At 38.7% G+C, this 24,026-nt stretch overlaps 1 protein-coding gene across 5 annotated transcripts in view; it reads left to right on the plus strand.

Annotated features, from left to right (window-relative positions):
- Positions 1 to 19,371, plus strand: part of CTNNA2 (catenin alpha 2) — a 1,217,480-nt gene extending 1,198,109 nt beyond the window's left edge. For 4 of the 5 annotated variants that reach the window (XM_068988298.1, XM_068988305.1, XM_068988314.1 and 1 more), the window contains one exon: positions 19,084 to 19,371. In XM_068988298.1, the coding sequence (XP_068844399.1) occupies positions 19,084 to 19,371 (288 nt within the window). Of the gene's footprint in view, positions 1 to 16,244; positions 16,362 to 19,083 lie in introns of all 5 variants that reach the window. The other variant, XM_068988291.1, reaches the window with a different exon arrangement.
- Positions 19,372 to 24,026: the final 4,655 nt, after the last annotated feature.

The raw sequence follows: 24,026 nt of genomic DNA on the forward strand, positions 1-24,026 counted from the left end.
TTACCCTTTAATCTGTGTTTTTGAAAGTTTCTTGTATAGCTCAACCTCTTTTGCTAGAGGACAGACAATGAGTTGTCTATCCATAGAGGTTCTTTGTTGGACCAAAGAAATAATATTTCCAGTTTTAGACTGAAGGGAACCCTCTGGTGCAGTGGCTATATCTTCCCTAAAATATTCACTCCAGGAGAGACAGATTATAAGGTTCCAAACCAGGTCAAGCCCTGGCAGGCACTTGTAAGGGGGCGTATCCTGGCTTCTCAGGGGAACCACCTTAAATGCCCTTTATTTCCTATTTTATTCAAAAATGATTGGAGAAGCAGTGTGTTATTAAAAACAGACACAGGAATAGAAATCTTGTGCTTAAATCCCTGGTAATTGTCTTATTAGCTGGCAAGTTACTTTTCTTTAAACCTCCATTCCCTCCTGTATCAAATAGTAAGGATAAAGTGATGTATCATTGGGAGGGGTGAAGATCAAGTAATGGAAAATATTGGTGGGGTTGCTCAATATGTATTGAATCTGGAAAGTATCCAAAGTACATTGACCCAATAAAGAGAGGTACTAGTCTACTTTTATCAGTAGGCTGATCTTGCAGATCAGTTTAAGAGGCAGCCTGAACTATGAATCCATCACCCAACTGACTAAATACTGGGGATACACCCACCCAAAGCTACTGTGGCTTATGTGGTGCTAGCCTTTGTGGAGAACATGTCAGTAAAGGGTCGGGAATTTTTGTTAATAAATAGCAAGAAGTCTAGTCCTGGAGACAAGACTTGCACATATGCATAAAGTCTTTGAAGACAAAGCAACAAATAACTAATTATTTCATTCTAGCAAGAAATGTAACAGGAATTGAGTTGGAATCACAAGGACAGCTTCATGGATGCTCATATTGCAAGAATGGTTTATCTTTATTTCTTTGTTGACCTTTACCTTTTGGGGGATGCACTCTACAGCCAGTTTTTGGGTCTCCAATAGCAGGTTCCTATGTTATAGTTATTTTGGGAATCATTTCCTGATCATTCTCTATAAATGGGGATAATTAGATTGTAACTAGACCACCCCATCCATACTCTGCCCTAGTCATGCCCACGGTCAGATGGAGAAAGAAACCTTATTCCTTTTTTAAACACCTTGTTCTTATCCTGCTAAGGTTTATATTACCCTTACACTACCCTGGGCATCTGATGAAATTGCCCTTCCTGTGCAGTTTCTTGGGCCTGAGATATGCAGGTGGTCAAGTAAGTTATGATGTAGATTCTAAAAGAACTCTCCAAAGGTACCTAAAAATTAAATAATAATCTTCTATAGTGACATATCTATTTAAAATTTAAAAAGGATTTCAAGTTTAATTTCTCACTTAGACCTCAATAACTGGTAAAAATATATTGGTATTAATAACCCCATTTTACAGTTGAAGAAACAGAAGCTTGGAGAGTTTACAAGGCTGTCATCATCAGCAGCTAGCACAGCCAAGATGAGAGCCAGTTTCTCTTTGTGCACTTGTGCTATGCACATTTGGATATTGCTTGTTCCTGCCTCACTTAGACAGGTAGTTGAACAAGAAATACAGGATATAGTACTGGTCAGACAGTACAGATGATGGTAGAACTAATATATGTTGTGTTCTCAAAAACTGTGTCAAATTTACAACATATCATGGTGCCTACTGTGTGGAGAAGTAAAAGGCTTTTTTTTTTTTTTTAGAAACTTAGAATAAAAAATTGTTTTTTCATAAAGTTTAGATGAATAGGAAGTAGTGTATGAGATTGCTACCAGGAAGGAGAGTTAGATGTTGTATTTGCTCAAGTTTCCCTTGAACTTGTAGATGACTTTTTGGTTGCTGGAAAGAAAATGAGTAAGTAGAAGATGATGTCCTTGTTCTGTGCCTAATCCCTATCTCATGTGAATCATGATTGCAAGATTGGAAGTTGGTATGATGTTTTTTCCTTTATGGCTTAAGGAAATTCACCTCATTACTGCTTGGTTACATGATTCACACTTGTGAATAGTTAAAATCATAATTCAAACTGAGCTCCAAATAAATGGCACCAACAGCCAGGAATACAGAATTCAGGGCAGGAAAACATTAAGGTGGATTTGCCTGATTAAGGAAAATTGTGTGTCATGTGTCATTTGTCACATGGGTGGATTGAAGCTGATGTTAAAGCTGAAACTCCAATACCTTGGCTACCTCATGTGGAATTGACTCATTGGAAAAGACTCTGATGCTGGGAGGAATTGGGGGCAGGAGGAGAAGGGGAAGACAGGATGAGATGGCTGGATGGCATCACCGACTCGATGGACATGCGTTTGAGTGAACTCCGGGAGTTGGTGATGGACAGGGAGGCCTGGCGTGCTGTGATTCATGGGGGTCTCAAAGAGTCAGACACGACTGAGTGACTGAACTGAACTACCAGTTATGAATTTTTGTACCCATGTTCACAAAGAACTTAATTTTTCTCTGTTCCCTCATATGTAAAGAATGGATGGTAATATATACATTTGGAAGATTATTTATTAAGACACCCAAACTATACCTAGCAAGCACATCTCAGTGTTTTACAGATGCTGATACTAATTATTGAGGGTGCTTTCCTGGTAGCTCAGATGGTAAAGAATCCACTTACAGTGCGGGAGACCTGGGTTTAGTCCTTGGGTTGGTAAGATTCCCCTGGAAGAGGGCATGGCAACCCACTCCAGTATTCTTGCCTGGAGAATCCCCATGGACAGAAGAGCCTGGCAGGCTATAGTCCATGGAGTTGCAAAGAGCCAGACATGACTGAGTGACTAAGCACAGCACAGCAATTATTGAGGGAGGTGATACTTAAAGAAAGCTCAGTATTTTACACACAGAAAGCAGTAAGCACAAAGAATTGAATCATGGATGTTTTCTGAGCAAACAATGATCCTGAAGCTCTACCACTGAGGGCACAATGAGAGAGAGAGAGGTCATAAGTCTTTTATTGTAGATGGCTAACATTATTTTCTATATTGTGTCCGTAAATTCCACTCTTCTACTAATGTTATGCCTCTGGGTACTCTTCCATAGAAGAATAAACAGGTTGAAAGCTTGGCGAGTTGGATACTGGACTAGGCTTTGTGCCCTAGCTTTGTGTCTTTGGACAAGCTTTGTGATCTCTTCTTCCCTCATACAAAAAGTTACAGTTTTTTAACAACATTCAGGAAATATTTATGGAAGAACCATATGCTAGACACTGTTTTAAGTGTTTATGATATAGCTAGGGGTGAGGGACAATAAACCCATGAATAAAATATTTGCTGGATGGTGATATGTATATGAAAAAATATTAAAATGGAAAGGTAATAGCAAATTAAATGTCAAGGGTGAGTCAATGGAGTTGATCTTTGGAAAGACAAGATATTTCACCAAGATATTGATTATTTTATTAAGATCTGATAGAGCTGAGGGACCAAGCTTTGCAAATATCTGGAGGAAGACCATTCTAGGCAGAGGGAAAACATACAAAATCCCTGATGGACAGGCATCACTGACATGTCTGAGCAATAGTTAAGAGACCAATATTTAATAGTGGAGTGAACAAGAGAGAAATCAGAACAGTTGGGAACCAGATTTCATGACCCTGAAGGTCACTTTGATGGCTTTGGATTTTACAAAGACTAAGATGAGGAACTGCTGGACAATGTTGAGAAGAAATGTGATATTATCTGAGTTCATGTAACAGCACCATTATGGCTCCAATTAAAGGGAGAAAGAGTAGGAAGCAAGCAAGGAAACTGTTAGGGGATGATATTGCAACAATCTAACAGGAGATTCTGATGGAGGTCGGCCATGTAGATAATAATGAAAAAGGTGAGAAAAGGTCAAATATTGGAATTATTTCAAAGATGCTGTTGACTGAATATGATGGCAGATTATATGCTGGCTCAGAGAGAACAAGATGTAATATAAGATTCTGGGTTTTTAACTTAAACAATTGGAAGAATTGTGTTGTCAATACCTTAGACTAAGAAGACAGTGGTGAGGGCAGGTACCTCTCACTTGTCTCTGGAGTGTTAGGAAGAGTAATTAAGAAAAGTCTACAGAAGACTAGAAGATTCTCTAAATGTCAGAGGTCTTTGTGAAAGTAACCAGTCTTGCAAGAAACTAAAGTAGGATATAAAATTTAAATACTTACAACTCACTGGGTGTGTTCTGAATTCAAGGTAGGACATATCTATCTGAATCTGTGACAGTGTATACAGTGAATACTTGGAAAATAATTGAATATGTGATAAAACTGGTAATGAGCTGACATCTCACAAAGAGAAAAATATAGACTAGGAAGAAAGACAAAGATTTAGAGGGTGTGATTCAATGTCTACTCAATGAATATTTCAAAGTAGGCAGAAAAATGTATTCAGTTATAAAAAGCCATGGATCAACTGCTCTAATTCAAAACTAATTTAATTAAAATTACTGGCTTTAAAAGATGCATTATACTAAAGACCTCTTATGTGTTCTTGAATGATGATATCCATTTCTTCTTGTAATTCTCATTTCTGTAATAAAAGAAGAGGGGAAATTTTAGGTTGACATAGTGAATTATTTTGTATATTTCATATATGTCTAACATTTCAGTTTTCCACATTGTATTTAAGAGATTATTTTTTATGATATATGAGGGAAAACAATATGATAATGATGGGGAAATGATATTAATATACTGCTGTTAATCAAAGCCTTTGGGGGAACAGCTCAAAGGCCCATAGTAGGTATGGTGAATGGGTCTAATCTTGATTGCTCACACTTATCAATTGCTAATGATTGACTGGGCTGTTTTTCTAAAAGTACTTTAAAATTTATATATTTGACTGTGTCAGGTCTTAGATACAGCATGCAGGATCTTTCTTTGTGCTACGTGGACTCTCTGGTTGAGGTACACAGACTTAGTTGCTCTGCGGCATGTGGAGTCTTAGTTCACCCACCAGGAATTGAACTCATGCCCCCTGCATTGAAAGGCAGATTTTAACCACTGGACTACCAGGGAAGTCCTTGGCTGTTTTGAGAAGAAGTCTGAGACTATGTCTAGGACCAGTAGAACAAACGATTGTTATTGACTCGGCAAGCCGACTAGAGGCAACAATGAAAAAAAATGGTAGCAGGTATGTCACACATGAACCGTCCTTTCTTTCACTAAAAGAGACATTTCTGGAAGAGGCTTGGAGCATTGACAAGTATAACTTGTTTAAAGGTTGCTCATGCTGCTTTTCTTATTTCCCCCAGCTGACCTACTTCTTGCTATCTCCTGGCCTTTTCAGACTGTAGCCTAGGCAGTGTCCTCTCTTTATAGTTTCATTTAGTTACCCTGAATTTTTTGGTTAGTATATTTTCAATAGACCTTATTTTATTTAGTCTGTATATAAAATATAGCTATATTTTAGTTAGTCTGCCCTTTGCTAACTTTTATTTGGCTAATAAATATGAGCACTATATAACCAAATTGGTTATACACCAACCCACACCAGCAAGATTGGTATGCTCATGTTCTGGGAAGTTGGGCAGATGAAACTTTCAAGCACCCCCAAAGAATATGTGGATTGAACCCTGTGAGTCTATGGATGGATGAAGATAATGAGATAAGCCAATTTTAGTTGAAGACAGTAGGTGCTAGGTCCAATGGGCTAAAGAATAAGAATAGCTCATTTTATAGAACAATAGATTTAAGACTTTAGAGAAAAAATCTAGGGAACTCAGTTATATTTAAATAGAGTTGAAGAACAGGGCTTGAGAGTTTGATCCTCAGTATTTGGTGGGCAAAAGGGAAACCATGTTTGAGGTAGCCAGGACTGTCAACCAGGTTCTGACAACAGTATAACAGTTGAATTAATTAAGCTGTTAAACTTCCCAGGTAACATTATTTGTTTTTTAGTAAGAAATACCTGAAAATAATATCTTAACCAAAATGAAGACCCTGGTTTTTTGGAGAGGCCTGAATTTTTTTGAAATGTTAGGCCATGTATGTTGTTGGGTAAAATGTTTTATACTATTTCTTTTGATGCCTCTCAAACTAGATCTTTAAACATTACTTTCCCAGACCAGATTATCTTCCCTCCATCTCCTACTAGGGTCATCTTGACTTTTTTACTACCAAGTCTTTCTCCAACCCTTGGAAGCCCTAAATATTCTTAGATATTTTGGATACCATACATAAATCCCCTGTGTTTTCTTGTACTGAATCTTGAGTCTTCCTTCCTCTATCTAAAAGTTTCAGTAGTGCTAGAAAAAATGCAACTTTTGCTGCTTTTCTATTCTCCTTGTGAACTTCTCTTTTTATCCCTAAAACCTTTCAACTAATTATTAGGTATTAACAGCAGACCAAGGTGATGGTAGAGAGTCCCAAATGCTGGATAGAATGGATGAAGGTTATGATTTTCTAAGATCCTCCATGTGCTTTAGGCTTCCCTAGTGGTCCAGAGGATAGAGTCTGCCTGCAATTCAGGAGACTCAGATTCAATCCCTGGGTCAGGAAGATCCCCTAGAAAATGGCAACCCGCACCAGTATTCCTGCCTGGAGAAATCCCCATGGACAGAGAAGCCTGGCAGGCTACACCATGGGGTCGCAAAAAGTCAGACATGACTGAGGGACCACTCTCACTTTCACTTTCTTTCCATGTGCTAGGTGTCCAGCTTCACGGGCATTATTATCATCTAATTCAATACTTAATTCTACAAAGTCCTTTTTTTTTTCACTTTTACTTTAGATAAAATAAGAGATAATTTCAGGTAGTGCTAGGTTAAGTAGCTCTCTCAACATCACACAGCCAGTGATTAGTCCCATCAGGGTTTGACCCTGGGTTTTGAATCCAGAGTCCAACTTTTCTTCACTATAAGAGAGGAAAAGATAGAACAGGATAGAGCAACAGAGAGAGCTGGAAGTAGAGCATGAACTATAAGAATATATTGCCAGTAGGGAGAGAATGTTTACGATTTGGAAAAATGGGGTGTAAAGAGGGGACTAGGATCTGAAAGGCAGCAAACACTCCTTGGGGAAGGCATTCTTCTGCTGCTCTTTTCTCTCTTCATCCAGAACTCAGGTAGCCACAGAGGAATTGATCCTGGAGAAGGAAATGGCAATCCACTATATTATTCTTGCCTGGGAAATCCCATGGATAGAGGAGCCTGGTGGGCTACAGTCCATGGGGTTGCAAAGAGTTGGACATGACTTAACTACTAAACAACAATAACAGATTCCGCATACCCAATGAGGACAGAGGCATTGGCTGGATGAGAGTTTAGTTTCCCCAACGTATGACTAATGCCACATGATATAGCTGCTAGTGATTGAATGTGGAGGGGAGTGAATGGAAGGAGATGAATCATCCAGACGTCCAGCTTACTCAGTTCCCAGCACAGTCCTCCATCAACCAGCATCGAAACTGTGGTCCTTACTCTTGACCTATTCTTCACTTAGTAGTTGCACATTGCATGCTGGCTCCTAGGGGCCATTTTGTAAGGTTGCTTTCATCACTTTACAAGAGACCTATCACAGCCATACAAGTTCAGCACATCTGAGAGTACTGGTCTCCTTGGTGGCTCTTTGTGATCCATTTTGTGAAGATGTATCTCTCTTGGATTCTTGGACACTGGCTGGTGTTAAATTTGCCTCTCAATAATGATAACGCAGCTTAGGGAGGCAGAATGGAGGAAATAAAGGGATCAAAGGTAGTGATCTTCTGCTAGCTGGCTGCCCTACAAGGAAGTCTAAAAGAAGCTTTAGCCCTTTAAAGGTCTGAACCTTAGATGGTGAAGACAAGATCAGAGATGAAATATCAACAATCAATGCATGGTTTATTTATGTGATGTAACGATTGTCTCCCGGGCCAGGAATATCTCTCTCTCATGTGTGTGTGTGTGTGTGTGTGTGTGTGTATGTATGGTAAAGAATCTGCCTGAAATGCAGGAGCTGCAGGAGACACATTCAATCCCTGGTTGGGGAAGATCACCCAGAGCAGGGCATGGCAACCCACTCCAGTAATCTTGCCTGGAAAATCCCCATGGACCAAGGAGCCTGGCGGGCTACAGTCCATTTGCAAAGAGTCAGACACTAGTGAAGCGACTTTGTATATAAATATTAACATATCCACTAACACATCTTCTCTTGTTGGATATATTTCCTATGGTTCTATTGTTCTGTGAAAGCAACCCAGAGAAGACCTCTGGGCCAGGAGATCCTAATATATAGGCAAAGAAAAAAAAAAAAAAAGAAATATAAAACAATGAAATGAAGACAACCTGGAGAAGTAGAGATACCTGTTTATAATTTTCCAAGGGTTAACACATCCCAATACTCCTATTTCTCTTTGGATTCCAAGGTTAGCAAGAATGCCTTGCTTGGGGTTGAGCAAAAACTTTTCTGCCTTTAATGGTGAGGGAAAAAAATGGCTCTATGCCATATTTAGGAAATTTGTTGACTGTAATTAAGCCTTCATGGGAGTCCCTAAGGTTTACTTACCTATAATTGAAAAAATGCAAATGAAGAGAGTTAATCAGTAGACTAGCTGACTAGGAAGAGCTACTACCTATTGAAATGAACTGGAAAGGAAAACACAAATATGTCCAGTTGGGAAGGTTACCTGAGAGCCACTTGGTAAATTTCTCAGCAACACTGGAGATTTTTTCTTAGCCTGGCTGAGACTGCAAGGCTTTTCTGCTAAGGTCTTTGCCAATTCATCTTGAGCCATTTCATACAGATTTCCTAACAACTGGCCTCAGCCTTGGTAGAGCACCAGCTGCCTCCCTGGCAGCACTCAAGGAAACTCTGCAGAAAAAAATAGTGAACCTCTTGTCCTTCTTTCTGTTGTGACTGATCCACTACTTAAAGCTGTAAAACTTCTCAAAATCTTGTAATCAACTGGGAACATCCTTGGGATGAAACTAACTAACTCTTTAGGAGTTAAACTACAGTATTTTCACTCTGTTATCAAGGATTGGTGCATGTTCTAATATTAATAGATTTAATGCAGCTTATTTTCTCTTTAACAGTAATCACAGATACCTGTGATGGCCATTTGCACTTCAGACATTATACTTGTTATTATATTCAGCTAATTTTTATCACCTGATTTAAATCACCCCTCCCTCCAATGCTTTGCACTTCTGTTCATACTATGTCTTCTATTTAATGATTTCATTAATTTGCAAATCATGCTATGATGTCTGTCAAATGTGGCTCAGACAGTAAAGAATCTGCCTGTAATGCAGGAGGTGTGGGTTCAGTCCCTGGGTCAGGATGATCCCCAGGAGAAAGAAATGGCAACCCCCTCCAGTATTCCTGCCTGGAGAATTCCATGGACTGGGAGCCTAGCAGACTACAGTCCATAGGGTCCCAAAGAGTCAGACATGACTGAGCTACTAAAACACGATGTTGTCAGTACAATATTCAATTTCTCCCTGAAATTTAACTACAGGGAAAAATAAAGATTAAGTGCTGCACCATTTAGATAAAAATACTTGTCTGTGATAGGAGTAGTAGTAGTAACAAATGCAGAAAGTATTAAACCATTTAAATATAGAAGTAGAGATATATAGTGGATTATGTACTGTGTTCTAAACTGTATCAAGTTGTTTTTGACATCTGTCAAAATATGACCTCTTGGAGAAGGAGGAAAAGAAATTTTGTTTCCCATGCCACTGAGCAGATTCTGAGGGAGCAAAGTGCCATGGTTGATTAATAATGCCTGCCATGAACACCTAGGGGTTAGTAGCAAATTGCTGCCCTGTATGTTCACCACTTGGAGAAGGCAATGGCAACCCACTCCAGTACTCTTGCCTGGAAAATCCCATGGACAGAGGAGCCTGGTAGGCTGCAGTCCACGGGGTTGCTAAGAGTCGGGCACGACTTCACTTTCACTTTCACTTTTCACTTTCATGCATTGGAGAAGGCAATGGCAACCCATTCCGGTACTCTTGTCTGGAGAATCCCAGGGACGGGGGAGCCTGGTGGGCTGCCGTCTATGGGAGCCCAGAGTCGGACACGACTGAAGCGACTTAGCGGCGGCAGCAGCAGCCTGTTCACCACTGTCACTAGCTTAACAGGAAAGAATTTGGCTTTGCTAGTTTATTTCATTGTTGATGTTTGATGAGGAAGAGTGAGTGGGCTTGGGCACTGAAATGAGGGATTTCCACACAGAAATCAACTTTTTTGCAAGCATGGAAATATCCATGAAGGGGGAAAGACGCAATTTTCACTATGTCTTTGTTTGCTTCAGTTATTTATTACCCTGGACTTGCTAGCATTTTAAAAAAGTGTTATTGATATAGACTCTGGAAAAAGTAGGCAGATATTTCAAGGTATTTCAAATGTATCACAGTTTCTGAGGAGATCAAATATCTCTTCAAAGCCTCATGGATTTTTTAAACATGAAATATTCTTGGCGGATAATAGGCTGCAATGTTCTGGTTTTCTAACCTCGCATTCATTAACAGCAAAGCTGACTTGTAGCAAAACCTCTGCTTTTTTTTTTTTCCTTCCTGAAAGCAATTTGTGACTCCTTTTGGAGAGATAACTTCTTAAATATAAATAAATGACCAGCTGCAGTCAAGAAATTCTAGTTTTTTTCAGGGTATTTACTTTCAATTTATTATAAGTTCTTCCATCACAACTTCTTCCCATCCAAACTGAGATGGGAAGTTTGGCCTTGAATATGTATAGTATAGCCCCATTAAAATACTTCTTGTTCTTATATGTTAAACACTAAAGTAGTTCCATTAAAAGATCTTGCAAGGGGCTAAAATGGACTCTCCCCATTTTAACATTTTGAAAGTCATCAGCACCATCAGTTCTGAGTTGAGAAAATCAAAATAGCCTAGGCCCATAAGGGGCTGGGTTTCTTCTCCCAGGCTCTCCTAAGCTTTTTGGGGTAATCATTCCTCAGTTTTTATATTTCAAAATCACCTTCAAAATGATTTTGTTTATTTTGTTCAATTTAACTTAGCCAGTAGTTCCATGACATTTGGTATTATTTTTAATGCAAGGACAGATTGTTTTGTACTTGGGATTTGTGTGAACTGCCATTTCTGATTCATTATTTTGTGGTAATAGATAATCAGCTTTTTACAAAATAGATTAATTTCCAGGTTGTATTTCTATCTCTACATGCATATTTTAAATGGATTAATGTAGAACATAGTGAAATTCTAATTCTCTTCTGTAATTATATGTCCGATCCTCACAAATTAACGTCCTAAGATGGTCACTGTGTCATATGTGGTTAATCCAAAGCATTTCTCTCCACCTCTTTCACATTATTTTGCACTTTTGTCAATGTCATTGGTGGGAGGGTGAGTAGTTTTGTTTTTTAAACCAGCTGTTAAATCTAAACTGCATTTGGTTTATTGCTGGTTAGTCCCAAAAGTTCACCATTATTATCAAGGGTGAGGGATTGCTAATTACTTAACAGAATCAAAAGTAGCCTTGTCTGTCAAGTAAATAGTTAAGATATTTCTTGATGATGTTATGTCTTAGATTATTAAAAGAATATTGATTTTGATAGTAGAAGTATAATGCTGGAAAAAATTTTAGTAGATTCATTGGGCTTTTTGACCTGAGGGCAGAATATGGATTTAATATTTCATTCTACATTCTATCATGTCTCTCTGTAGAAACACTAAATAAGGAATGTGAAGGGAAGAAAAAATCAGAAATTGACATAAGTTGTATACTTAGAGTATGCAGAACTGGGAAAACCGATATAAACAAAACATGGTTTTCTTGAATTTCACTCACAGAATTTCAGCTCTCCCTCTGATAACTCACTCCGCTTACTTATAGCACACACACTATTCCATTTGTCCAAAGTTAAACTCAACAGTTGAGCACTGCAGCATCCCTCTTGTTTCTTTTAATATCACCTGGATGAATTCATCCATATATACCCATCTGTATGATATTTAAAATTGTCCTTCTTCAGCATTCTTAACCATCTAGGCACCAACAATGTTCTGTTCAGTCCATCAAAGTGAGTTTAGACATCATGTCCACCAGTAAGCTTTATTTTCCTACCCTATCCCTATCTGATTCAAGGTAGATTCCTCTATTTTCTGGGATTTTAGCACCTCACATCCAACTAAAGGATATATAATAGAGCATTAAAACTTCATAGGAATCACAAAGAGTTGGATTTGACTTAGAAACTGAACAAAAATTAAAACTTTTGGTTTAATATTTGTATACCCAACACTTAAGCCCAGTGGTTGACACAACATAGTTACAATAGGTATCTATTGTGAAGAAATCCTTAGATGAATAAATGTGTAAGTAGAGGGATGTAAGGTAAGGAGTAAATGATAATTAGTGTTTCAAGAATGTAGTTGCACCCTCATGTGTGATTTGAGTCTTGCAGTCACATTTGTGTCAAATTCTGTTTCTACTGAAACTAAGCACCTCTTGCAATATTAACCCCATGTTAATGAAATAGCATAAAACTTAAGGACATGGGGTTTCAGAAATCTCCAGATGACCCTCTAAACTTTAAAGATTCATTACAAGCACTTTTCACAACAATCTTCAGCTTTGACATGAGGAATTAGCACAAATATTGATTAATGGAAGAATCATAATTCAGGAAAGTCTCCCCCCTAGTATTTCTCCCTATTCAAAACACAAAATAAGAAAATTCAGGGAAAAATATATCTATTAGGTGTTAAATGAGGTGAAGAAGAATAGAGTGGTAAGAGAGGTAGAAAAAGAGCCAGAAAAACCCTATAAAAATGACTGTAAAACAGTTCTCCCACCCCTATTTGCTTTTCATGGACTGTAATAGAACAAGATGTGAGCAAACATCTGTTGCCTTTTTAAAATAGTACTTTGATATTTTAAAAAGAATAGTGACAGAATTAGAAGAAGCCTAATTTCTGTGGTTAGGGACAACAGACACCTATGGGATGGAATGGGGAATAGTCTAGCACAGTTTGATGAAATTTAGGACTGTGGATTCGTCTGCTATCACAACTCTGAGAAAACAGCATGAAGCAATGGATAGAGCATGGACTCTGAAATTAGGCTTTCTGGGATTGAATCTTGGCTTTACCACTTACTACCATCATGATACAGGACAAGCTGTATGGCCCTTCCAAGTCCCAGTTGAACATAATAGTATTTCCTCTATCATAATGAGATTGGGTGAGAGAAGGGAAACTTGAGAAGCCAGTCCAGAGAATGACTCAGTGTCACATATGCTAAACGTAAGCTATTATTATTATTATTTTTTAATTAAGTAGCCACTTGTCTTAGACTTGATAGAGGAATTTTAGGACTTCCCCAATGGCTCAAGTGGTAAAGAATCTGCGTACAATGCAGGAAACACAGGAGATGCAGGTCTGATCCCTGGATCAGGAAGATCGCTTAGAGGAGGAAATGGCAACCCACTCGAATTTCTTGCCTGGAGAATCCCATGGACAGAGGAGCCTGGTGGGCTACAGTCCATGGGGTTGCAAAGAATCCAACATGAGAGAGTTCACATGGGCATGTGCATACTCAAAGAAGTAGAAAGGCCTTTGAACAGGAAAATATACAAGTATCTTTCTGTGGGTGAGTCTAGTCAGTATATATGTAGGCCAGCTTGAGGAATGACTAGGGTACCTTTGAGACTTATTAAGCTAGGAAGACCAGCCTAGTTAAAGGCTTAGAACACTCATCAGAGTAGCTGAGCCCCACCTGAGTGTAGAGCCAGTCATTACTGCCATAGATTGAATGTGCTTCAGAGAAACTGAGCAAGTACAAGACAAATCTGCAGGGCTCAGACCCCAGACATTGCTGCCATTATGGTGAATCCAAGCCAGGAGAACAGCATAAGGGCCAGGAAGGATTACTGGGCAGTAGCACACCCGAAAGCTTCCTCAGTGACTCAGAGGTAAAGAGAGATGTGGGTTCCATGCATGAGATATGGGTTCCATCCCTGGGTCAGGAAGAGCCCCTGGAGGAGGGCATAGCAACACGCTCCAGTATTCTTGCATAAAGAATCCCATGCACAGAGGAGCTTGCCGGACTACAGTCTATAAGGTCTTAAAGAGACAGATAGGACTGAAGCGACTTAGCATGCATGCATGCTGCACATCCAACACCCAGAGACAAAGTTATAAAGAATCCAGGCTCTGAGGATAAGACCAAAAATCACAGATCAGGAGATAGAAGCTCTCACTAGACTCAGTCATGATGTTTATAGGATTCCCTGTTCATGTGTGATTGGTCATGTCTGACTCTTTTGTGACCCTATGGACTGTTGCTCACCAGATTCCTCTGTCCATGGAACTTTCCAGGCAAGAATACTAGAGTGAGTTGCCATTTCCTGCTCCAGGAGATCTTCCAGACCCAGAGATTGAACCCACATCTCTTTATCTCCTGCACTGGCAGGCAGATTCTTTACCACTAAGTCACCTGGGAAGCCCATAGGATGCCCAGACAGAGTTAATAATTGAGATTTGTTCATTTTGAATGATAGGTTGTGACTGAAAAACAAGATTCCAGAAACTGAGTGAGGCTTAAGGGAAGTAATGCAGTATAGTGATTCAGCTGTTCGGCTTTGGTGAGAAAAGGATAGTACGGGTCCTAATTCCTACTTTGCCGATTCATGGTATCTGGTCCCATCACTTCATGGCAAATAGATGGGGAAACAGTGGAAACAGTGGCTGACTTTATTTTGGGGGGCTCCAAAATCACTGCAGATGGTGACTGCAGCCATGAAATTAAGATGCTTACTCCTTGGAAGGAAAGTTATGACCAACCTAGACAGCATATTAAAAAGCAGAGACATTACTTTGTCAACAAAGGTCCGTCTAGTCAAGGCTATGGTTTTTCCAGTAGTCATGTACGGATGTGAGAGTTGGTCTATAAAGAAAGCTGAGCGCCGAAGAATTGATGCTTTTGAACTATGGTGTTGGAGAAGACTCTTGAGAGTCCCTTGGACAACAAGGAGATCCAACCAGTCCATCCTAAAGGAGATCAGTCCTGGGTGTTCATTGGAGGGACTGATGTTGAAGCTGAAACTCCAATACTTTGGCCACCTGATGTGAACAGCTAACTCATTTGAAAAGACCTTGATGCTGGGAAAGGTTGAGGGCAGGAGGAGAAGGGGACGACAGAGGATGAGATGGTTGGATGGCATCACCAACTCAATGGACATAAGTTTGGGTGGACTTCAGGAGTCAGTGATGGACAGGGAGGCCTGGCGTGCTGCGGTTCATGGGGTCACAAAGAGTTGGACACGACTGAGTGACTGAACTGAACTGAACAGGAACAATTTACTTTACCTTACCTCACCTCCCTAAATTTTCCTTTCTTCATCTGTAAAAGGTGTTGTAGAGGTTTCTATTTGAAGGATTTTTGACTCTGCTGCTGCTGCTACTAAGTTGCTTCAGTCGTGTACGACTCTGTGTGACCCCATAGACGGCAGCCCACCAGGCTCCTCCATCCCTGGGATTCTCCAGTCAAGAATACTGGAGTGGGTTGCCATTTCCTTCTCTAATGCATGAAAGTGAAAAGTGAAAGTGAAGTCGCTCAGTCGGGTCCAACTCCTAGAGACCCCTTGGACTGCAGCCTACCTCCGTCCAGGGGATTTTCCAGGCAAGAGTACTGGAGTGGGTTGCCATTGCCTTCTCCTTTGACTCTTGAGTCATGAAAATTAACTAAAAGGACTAAAGCAATGCCAAGCAACTTCTAAACATTCAATCAATGTTGGTTGTTATTATAAGAACTTCGTTTACACATATTCTTTAACATGTTTTTTTTGAAAATGCCTTAGTTACAGTATACATCACAAAATAGAATGCAGTTATGTGAAATAAGTTTTCATAAACCTTCTATTTAAATATTATCTTGAAATGTAGCTTTATGGTTTCTAAGGTATTTTCTTTAGAAAGTGAATTTTTAACAAAATGTCCCACTTGGAAACCAGGTCTCAATGCTGTTTTGGACAAGTATAAAGGAAATCCATTTTAAAATAAAACAAATTATGATGGTGCTGAAAATAATCTAAATCATTATGGTGGGTAAAGAGCAAATGGTAAAATTTACCCTTAGGGAATTCAACTTTTAAGAAAAAGTCAAATTTTGCATTGATTTCGGATTGGCCTTACTATCTTGGAATGTATTTGCTCAGGCTTAGCTGGACCTCACCTCCTCATTTTGCCTTGCCATAAGTTTAGTACCTCCCCTACCAGGTGGTTTGAGCAAAATCATTGGCTCAATCATGCAGAATCATCTCATTCTCAACCAATGTGTTAGGTTTATTCACAGGATTCGTGCGTCAGGCTGGGAGAACAAAGGGGTTCTGAAGAAGAAAGAGGCTATCATATTTTTGCAGCAGAATTAGACACCATCTATCTGAAAATGGAATCTGTGGTAAAAATCTCCAGATTACTTGTAATTCTTCTCTTTGGACTTACTCAGTTCTCCCAAGATTTGCTTTTCCAAGGACAATTTAAAATACAATAGACATACTTTGTCTTATTCTACTTCTACTAATTCTGTTGCTCCAAAGCAAATCAACACAACTGTCCCTGATGTATTAATATCATTCTACCCTCTCTTCACTCATAGCCCACAATAGAATCAACTAACTTTGTGAATGAATATTGCTCATTTTTGAAACCTGACAGACTTTTATGGGGAACTGTCAATTGGCTGAGGGGTATTGTGTCTAGCTCTAAAGAAACCATGATTGATCTCCTAATTGTCCCAGCACGTTGCTATCTTATCTCTTTTCTTCATTATTTATATTCCTACCTGAAAGTATCATTGGAAAGATGAAAAAGTGAAATTCAATCAGTTAACGAGCTGTGATGTTACCAAACTTGTGGATGGTGAAAGTCTTGAAATCATTGGATGAAACAGGCCTTGAGATAGTCTTTGGGTTTCATTAATCCAGAGGTTCTCAACCTTTGGCATGAATCAGAATCTCCTGGATTACCAGTTTTTTATTTGGGAATTTTGGGATTGGCCTAAGAGATTGCATTTTGAAAAGGTTCCCAGGTGATGCTGATACTGCTGGTTCAGAGACCATACTTAGAACATCACTGCACTAATCTGTGCTTGGCTTCCCTTCTATTAATGTGAATAATTTAGAATTTTCTTTTTCTTAGCTGACTTTAGAAATTTATGCTGTATAAAGTAAACATTATTGGTTAAATGGTTATTTTGGTATATGGACATCATATACAGTGTAATAGAATTGGTAATGTAAGTAATTACTCTATCCATTTGGTTGATTTAACTTGCAAAGCAGTCAATTATATATTCCTTGAGTCATGGCTCTAATCCACAAATCTCTGCTTCGCTATATTATTGTGGAGTCAGTGTAATACTGACGTTTAATTTATGTGTGTATGTATGAGTGTGTGTAAGAAATTCATACTTAAAAAGCTCCTTCTGTTGTTTTCTCCAATGACCTGATTTTATAAGCTTTTTGTGGTAGAAGAATTGAGTTTATTTCCCATAGAATTTTTAAAGCTCAGAATATGTTTATTTAGCTTTAATATAGGATGTAAAACAGATAATAGCCAGGACAACATAATAGAGCCCTTAGATATAACATCTGATGTCCCCAGTCACCACTTGAGACTTGCTTGGTTCACAGGAAATGACAAGTTAAGTGAATGCAGGTCATATCACCTGGGGATTCACAGTGTTTGGGGTCACTGGGCATAAACACTGTTAATTCCTCACACCCAGAAGGTCGTATGCCTCATTCCCATTCTCTGATGTAGCTACAGTCATTGATTACAAGTTATACAGTGAACAGCCTCAGCAACTAGGAGCACATGCCTTAGCAACAGCCTTGATTTCCTCATTTACCTGCAATGGGATACATTTCCTTAACTGATACTATAAGTTTGAAGAGCCGATTACATTCAGGCATCCCTGAAGCTGGAGTATTATTTGTAGTCCAGCTGTTAATTCTTTCCTGTCACTGGGTGACACATACAGTCCTGACTGAATGGGAGTCTGGGAAATGCAGTTTTGAACATTTTCAGCTTTTGTGGTCCAGGAATTTGAAACAGATATTGAATGGTCTAGTATGAAGTATGTAACATGCTGCTTAACTGGTGAAAAGCAGAAAAGAGGTAACTTGAAAAATCCCTGGCCTTAGAGTCTGGATATGAATTTCCACACCTATGCTGCTCTAAGCTGTGACTTGTCTTAACAATTTTAAAGTCCTCCTACCCAATAGGGTGGCAGTATGGCCCAGTAGTACAGTCTTGAAGGACCCTATCACTTAAGCTGTGTGAACTTGAGAAAATTACTAGATCTCTGCATACACTAGATCGCTCACCATATGATGGCAATGACAGTAATACCTGCGTCATAGCATTGTTGTGAGAGTTGAGTGGGCAAAAGTTCTTAAAGTAGCATTTGGCACTTCTTAAAAAAAACAATAGTTCATTTAGTACATGAATAGGGGGGTCTTATTGAGTGCTCTCTGATCTAAACACACGATTGTTGATATTTTTATATGAAGTACATTTAAGACCTGAGAAAAGTCAGATAGATACTGTAGAATGTGAGACATCTAATTAAAAAGTCAGTGTATCCATGGATATATTCTTCTGCCTAGCTGCCTGCATCCCTATCAATCCAGAGGTCAGGGTAGAGAAATTATTTATAAATAGACACTTTCACTGGGAGGACCATAAAACTGAGATGGAAAACCTTTATAACTTTTTATTCTTCAGTGCCTGCCAAATGCTTTTCAAACATTTAAGTAATTGTTATCATTACCAGTCAGCCTAATGTAACAACATTAGGTGTTCCACTTTGGAAAATTTCTGTTATGTTGGAATTCTTAGGTGATGAAGAAAAAGTTTTGTCTTTAGAGGTATTGAGATTTTAGAAAACTGTGTATCATCAAATATCCCCTTTTTTTCTCCTTCTTCTGGTGGGATTAGGAATAGAAGACGGGTGACTGCTTTTTAACCTATTCACCTTATCATGTAATAATCTGCTCCTTTATGGAAATACTGTATACCTGCACAGACACAACTTTGTTTTAACTGTGAAATTGCACCTCCATCTTCTGAATGCTGGGCCTTGACTAACCCATTTTTATCTCGTTCTTCTACTCTAGCTGGACAGTGCCACGTCACTCATCCAGGCAGCTAAAAACCTGATGAATGCTGTTGTCCTTACGGTGAAAGCATCGTATGTGGCCTCAACAAAATACCAGAAGGTGTATGGGACAGCAGCTGTCAACTCACCTGTGGTGTCCTGGAAGATGAAGGCACCAGAGAAGAAGCCCCTCGTGAAGAGAGAAAAGCCTGAAGAATTCCAGACACGAGTGAGAAGAGGTTCTCAGAAGAAACACATTTCGCCTGTACAGGCTTTAAGTGAATTCAAAGCAATGGATTCCTTCTAGGACGATAGGCTTTAACAAGAAAGCTTTTCTTTCTTTTTTTTTTTTTCCTTTTTAATTCCATTTTTGTATGCATACCTGCTGACTCATATGCCTCTGGCATGGGGAAAATAAGGAACAGTGTCTGTTTGCATGTAAGGTGAGAGGAGATCAATACCACTGATCCATCTCTAGCCTGGGAAAGAGACAGGAAATTCCTGTCCCAAGGTGGCACAGAGCTGTCCTTTGCAACATTCTCATAAAATTGGGCAGAGTTCACATTGCAGTGTTTATGGGAGTGGGAGGGATGGGGAAAATAAAATTAACTCTACAAAAGCAAACTCTAATGCATGCAAGAATCATTAGGTTGGCAGGTATATTAATAAGTGACAAACTGGAAGTGTAATGGTAGAACATAAAGCTTGTATTGCTTCTGTTTAAGTGCAAAAATGTACTAGCCAATACGCTTAAGTGTGTGGCCCACAAATTGAACAATTTAACTTTGACATCATGTCCATAATATTATGTGGAGTTTTTACTAAGGAGAAACTAACTCATCCAGCCTAAAATGTTTCTTTTAATCTGTATTCTGTTCTTTCTCTTCTAGTCGTGCCATTACTAGTGCTCTTGTTATCAATTTCCCCCTTTACTGAAAACAATAAACCTTTGTTTAAAAGAATTATAATCCTTCTGGGGGCACTGGAAGCACAATGTGGTGATCATCTTGCTCTTACTTTAAAAAAAAACAAAAACAAAAAACTGAACTATGATTTTGCTAGTAATAGGAAGCCCAATGATGGAATGTTAGAGGAATGGAAACTGACAACGTGTGAAGGTTTAGAGGCAAATACATAGCTGTAGCTTGGAGTGCTGGTATCTAAAATACCACTGTATCCACTAACTTGAAATAAACACATTTAATCTTGACACCTGAAGAATGTTTTCCTCCTTTGAATGCATGCTTATAGATTAGAGCATCTTCTTGAAAACTGATTAAAAATACTTTGTGTTTTTAGAAATTGGGTGTAAGAGTAGGTAAGTGACATGTAAAGAAAACTGGATCATCTTTGTAGTCCAGGAATTTATTTTTCTGTGTGTTTTTCCATGTGGTTTTTATTCACTTTCAAAGTGAATCTAATGAGAAAATCATGTGTTAGAATTTTCTGGGCCATGTTTAGCCCTGGGCTAAACTTATGAAACTTAATGTGTTCTCAGAAGAAATTGAATCAAGAAAAAAATTATAGAGAGGTCCATTAATTTTAAAATATTTTATTCATTTCAAAATATTTTTATCTCAACTGCAGAAAGAGGGCTGCTGTCTCACTACTAAGAAAGAGTGGCTGTAATCTTTCAGCTATGGCTTGAGGAGTGAAGGGGAAGAAACATATTCATCTGAGTTCTTGAAATTCCTCCCATTTGAATGATCTCTACAGGTTAGCGAGTTATAGTATGTCTCTAGAAGACTTCTGGTAAAACGTTTTATTTCTTAGCAATGTAGTAACATATTGGGAGACAAGGACACCTATGCTTTATATCAGCTTAGACACAAAATCCCAAAGAGATGAGAAATTGTGGATGAAGAAACACTTAGTCCAAAATGTTCCTATGGACTGTAGTCCAACAGGCTTCTCTGTCCATATAATTCTCCAGGTAAGAATACTGGAACAGGTGGCCATTCCCTTCTCCAAGTGATCTTCCTGACCCAGGGTTCGAAGCTGGGTCTCCTGCATTGCAGGCAGATTAACTGTCTGTGCCACACGCAGAGCCCTATTTAAAGATGGTTCTGTTCAAATCACTGCTCATCTCTACAAGGTGATGAAAATGCCACCCAGGCTGAGAATGATCTATTGATGGAGGATCCACCACAATAGGTGTACAGTGGTTTCCAGCACTAAATCAGTAAACCACTATTTCAACTGCCCTGCTCCCTTAATTTGTGTAAATGCTGAGAAAGGCAACCACTGATATTGATTCACAACTATATATGGAATGCATTCTCTGAGCCAGGTCCTAAGTTGAGCTTACTGGCAACTTTTCTTATTAACACTTGAGCATGGCATAACTCTCTTGGTTTATGCATTCTATGATTTAATGGGTTGAAAGAAGTATTCTTCACACTAGCCAAGAAACTTTTAAAATTCAAAAGCTTCTTGGCAAATCCTGAAAAATAGTCAGCAGGCATCAGAGGAGCATCTAGACAATGCCATTGACTTTGCCCTTAAATTTGAATTAAATGTTTTAATACAGGAGAGTGAGCAATGTTTTATGGGTGTGATTTCTGGAAAAAAGTCATTGATTCTATTTGTTTTACCAAAGCTTATTGAGTAAACATCAACACTGCTCATCATTTCTCTTGTGGTCAAGGAAAATAATAAGTGTTCAGGTACATAATTAAATGTAAATACTGCTGAGAGCACTATAACAAGCTTTACTGTTTGTTTCCTGGCTTTGAGAAATGTACAGTCTAGCTGAAAACATAGGATATAGGCAGAAAAAAGATAAGTAAATATGCCAAGAAATTGTACTCAATGTGCCAAATGAGGAAGATAAAGAAATGACTGCTGTATAAGGCAAAATAAATCAGAGCACACTGGGGACTGAAGCATTTGGGGAAGGATTAATGCAAGAGATACGATTTAGAAATGAGAAAACAATAATTAAATATATGCTACATGAATGAAATGTATAATGAATAAATTTGGTAAGGTAGATGACTGGGATGAGCATTCAAGGAAAAAAGAACAGCATATGTTCAGGTCTGAAAACAAGTGCAGTCACAGGAAACATGATGCAGACAGGGGAACATAAAGGTGGAAGTGCAGTATGAGGCTAAACGAAGGAGGGTCACGAAGCAGTGTGACCATTATCCAGTAGGAAATTTGGAGTTCTACAGTGGAATGGTGATAAAAGCAAGCAGTGTCTATGTATAATTAATAATTTACGAGGAAATGACACCTGAAAGGGGCTGATACTAGTGAGAAAGGACATTTGTGATAGCAGTGTAAGAAAGAATTGCAGTTACTTCTTGAATAATGAGATGTGGAGTAAGAATGATTATTATATAAGTTATTCAAGGAGGCTAAAGAGTCAGAAACCTGAAAAGTATCTACAAAGCAGTATGTGAACATGGACTGAAACGTAACTGAATATATAGTATATTTGAGAAGATAGAGAAGGAGTAATTAATCTCAAGCAAAAGAGTTATCTGAGATATTTCCTCCAAAAGTAGCACCCTGGGATAATGGAGGATGCATATTCCTGATGGGTGGAAATTAGATAAATCTCAACTTCTGACTTTCTGAGCTACAATTGATGATTTAAAAGATAAAAACTTTATATACTTCCAAGGACCTAAAGTATCCAGGAAACATAGGTTATCTTCAGAAGATCTGTAGTTTTTCCTTCACTAAGTGTTGAAGAATATGAAGTCAACTTTAATTTTAGAAGTCAGCTTTTATAAACAGTTGGCTCATGGCTTAGGTCATGGATAAATAGGCTCAATGTGTCATTAAGACGACATCATCACTTTTGAGCATCAATAATATGTATGACACCTTTCAGACAGTGGAAGTATAACAGTCTATAAAATACTGTGTACAGCTGATTCATCAAGCAAAATAAGCATTCAAAATACTGTGATTTAATAAGCTGTAATCACTAAATTTGCTGGTAATGGATAAGTCATATGATCTCTGTTGCTGTGTCATTGTCTATTAACCAAATCAAAGAGGTCAGTACTTATGGTTGAAGATGTGGAATTTTTAAAGGTAATAAAATGAAGTGGATTAACTACAATAGGTCATTAATTAATAACGTTTTAAAAATGTTAGTGCCGAGGAGTGCCAATGGCAAGGAGCAGACTAGGAAGCTCTAGGCCCGGGTTCGCTCGTGGAAACACAAAGTAAAGATCAAACACTGACCAAAGTAGCTTTGTGGGACCTCTAGAAACCAGTTATGGATTTGTAGTAGCCATACAGATGTTCAACAAAGAAAAGGCTACACTCACTATGGAACGAAATTTTGGCATGTTTTTGCTTACCCATAATTGCCTCTTCTTTCCTCCCATGCAATGGGGGGAAAAGTCAAACTTGTTTGCATTGTTCTGGGCTGTCTTTGGCTTCCTTAAGTGACTGGTTTTTGTTTTGCCTAATAGGGAGCTATGGTGGAAATGGTGGCATGGTTTGGATATCAGATTGGAGCCCACTGAAAGCAGTGGCAGGCACCATGGCATCTAAGAACTGTAGGAAGGTTACAAATCTGTGAGCTACTGGAGCAAGAAATTATGGGCAGAGAAACACAAAGAGCATCTAAGACCCTGAGAAGAAGCAGAGATGAAACTCTGAGGAAAATCTAAGACATTTAATAGAAGCCATGAAAACTGGAATATTGGATGGGAAGAGCACAGAGACCCAGGAAATAGGCATGCTTAAAAAGGCCTGAAAAAACTCTTAAGTATTTATGTCAGGTTGATGAGTGAAGGCCTTTCCCTTCACAGAGCCAATTTGTAAAGACTGGGAGAGGTGGGTATTTTTCAAATGTCCAACTATAGGTTGTCTACAAGTGACTCACATTAGATCTAAAGAAACACAAAAGTTAAAAGTGCATGGAAACAACCTAGATGTCCATCAGCAGATGAATGGATAAGGAAGCTTTGGTACATATACACGATGGAGTATTAC

The sequence above is a fragment of the Capricornis sumatraensis genome, chromosome 1, assembly GCF_032405125.1.
Source record: "Capricornis sumatraensis isolate serow.1 chromosome 1, serow.2, whole genome shotgun sequence".
Lineage (NCBI taxonomy): Eukaryota > Metazoa > Chordata > Mammalia > Artiodactyla > Bovidae > Capricornis > Capricornis sumatraensis.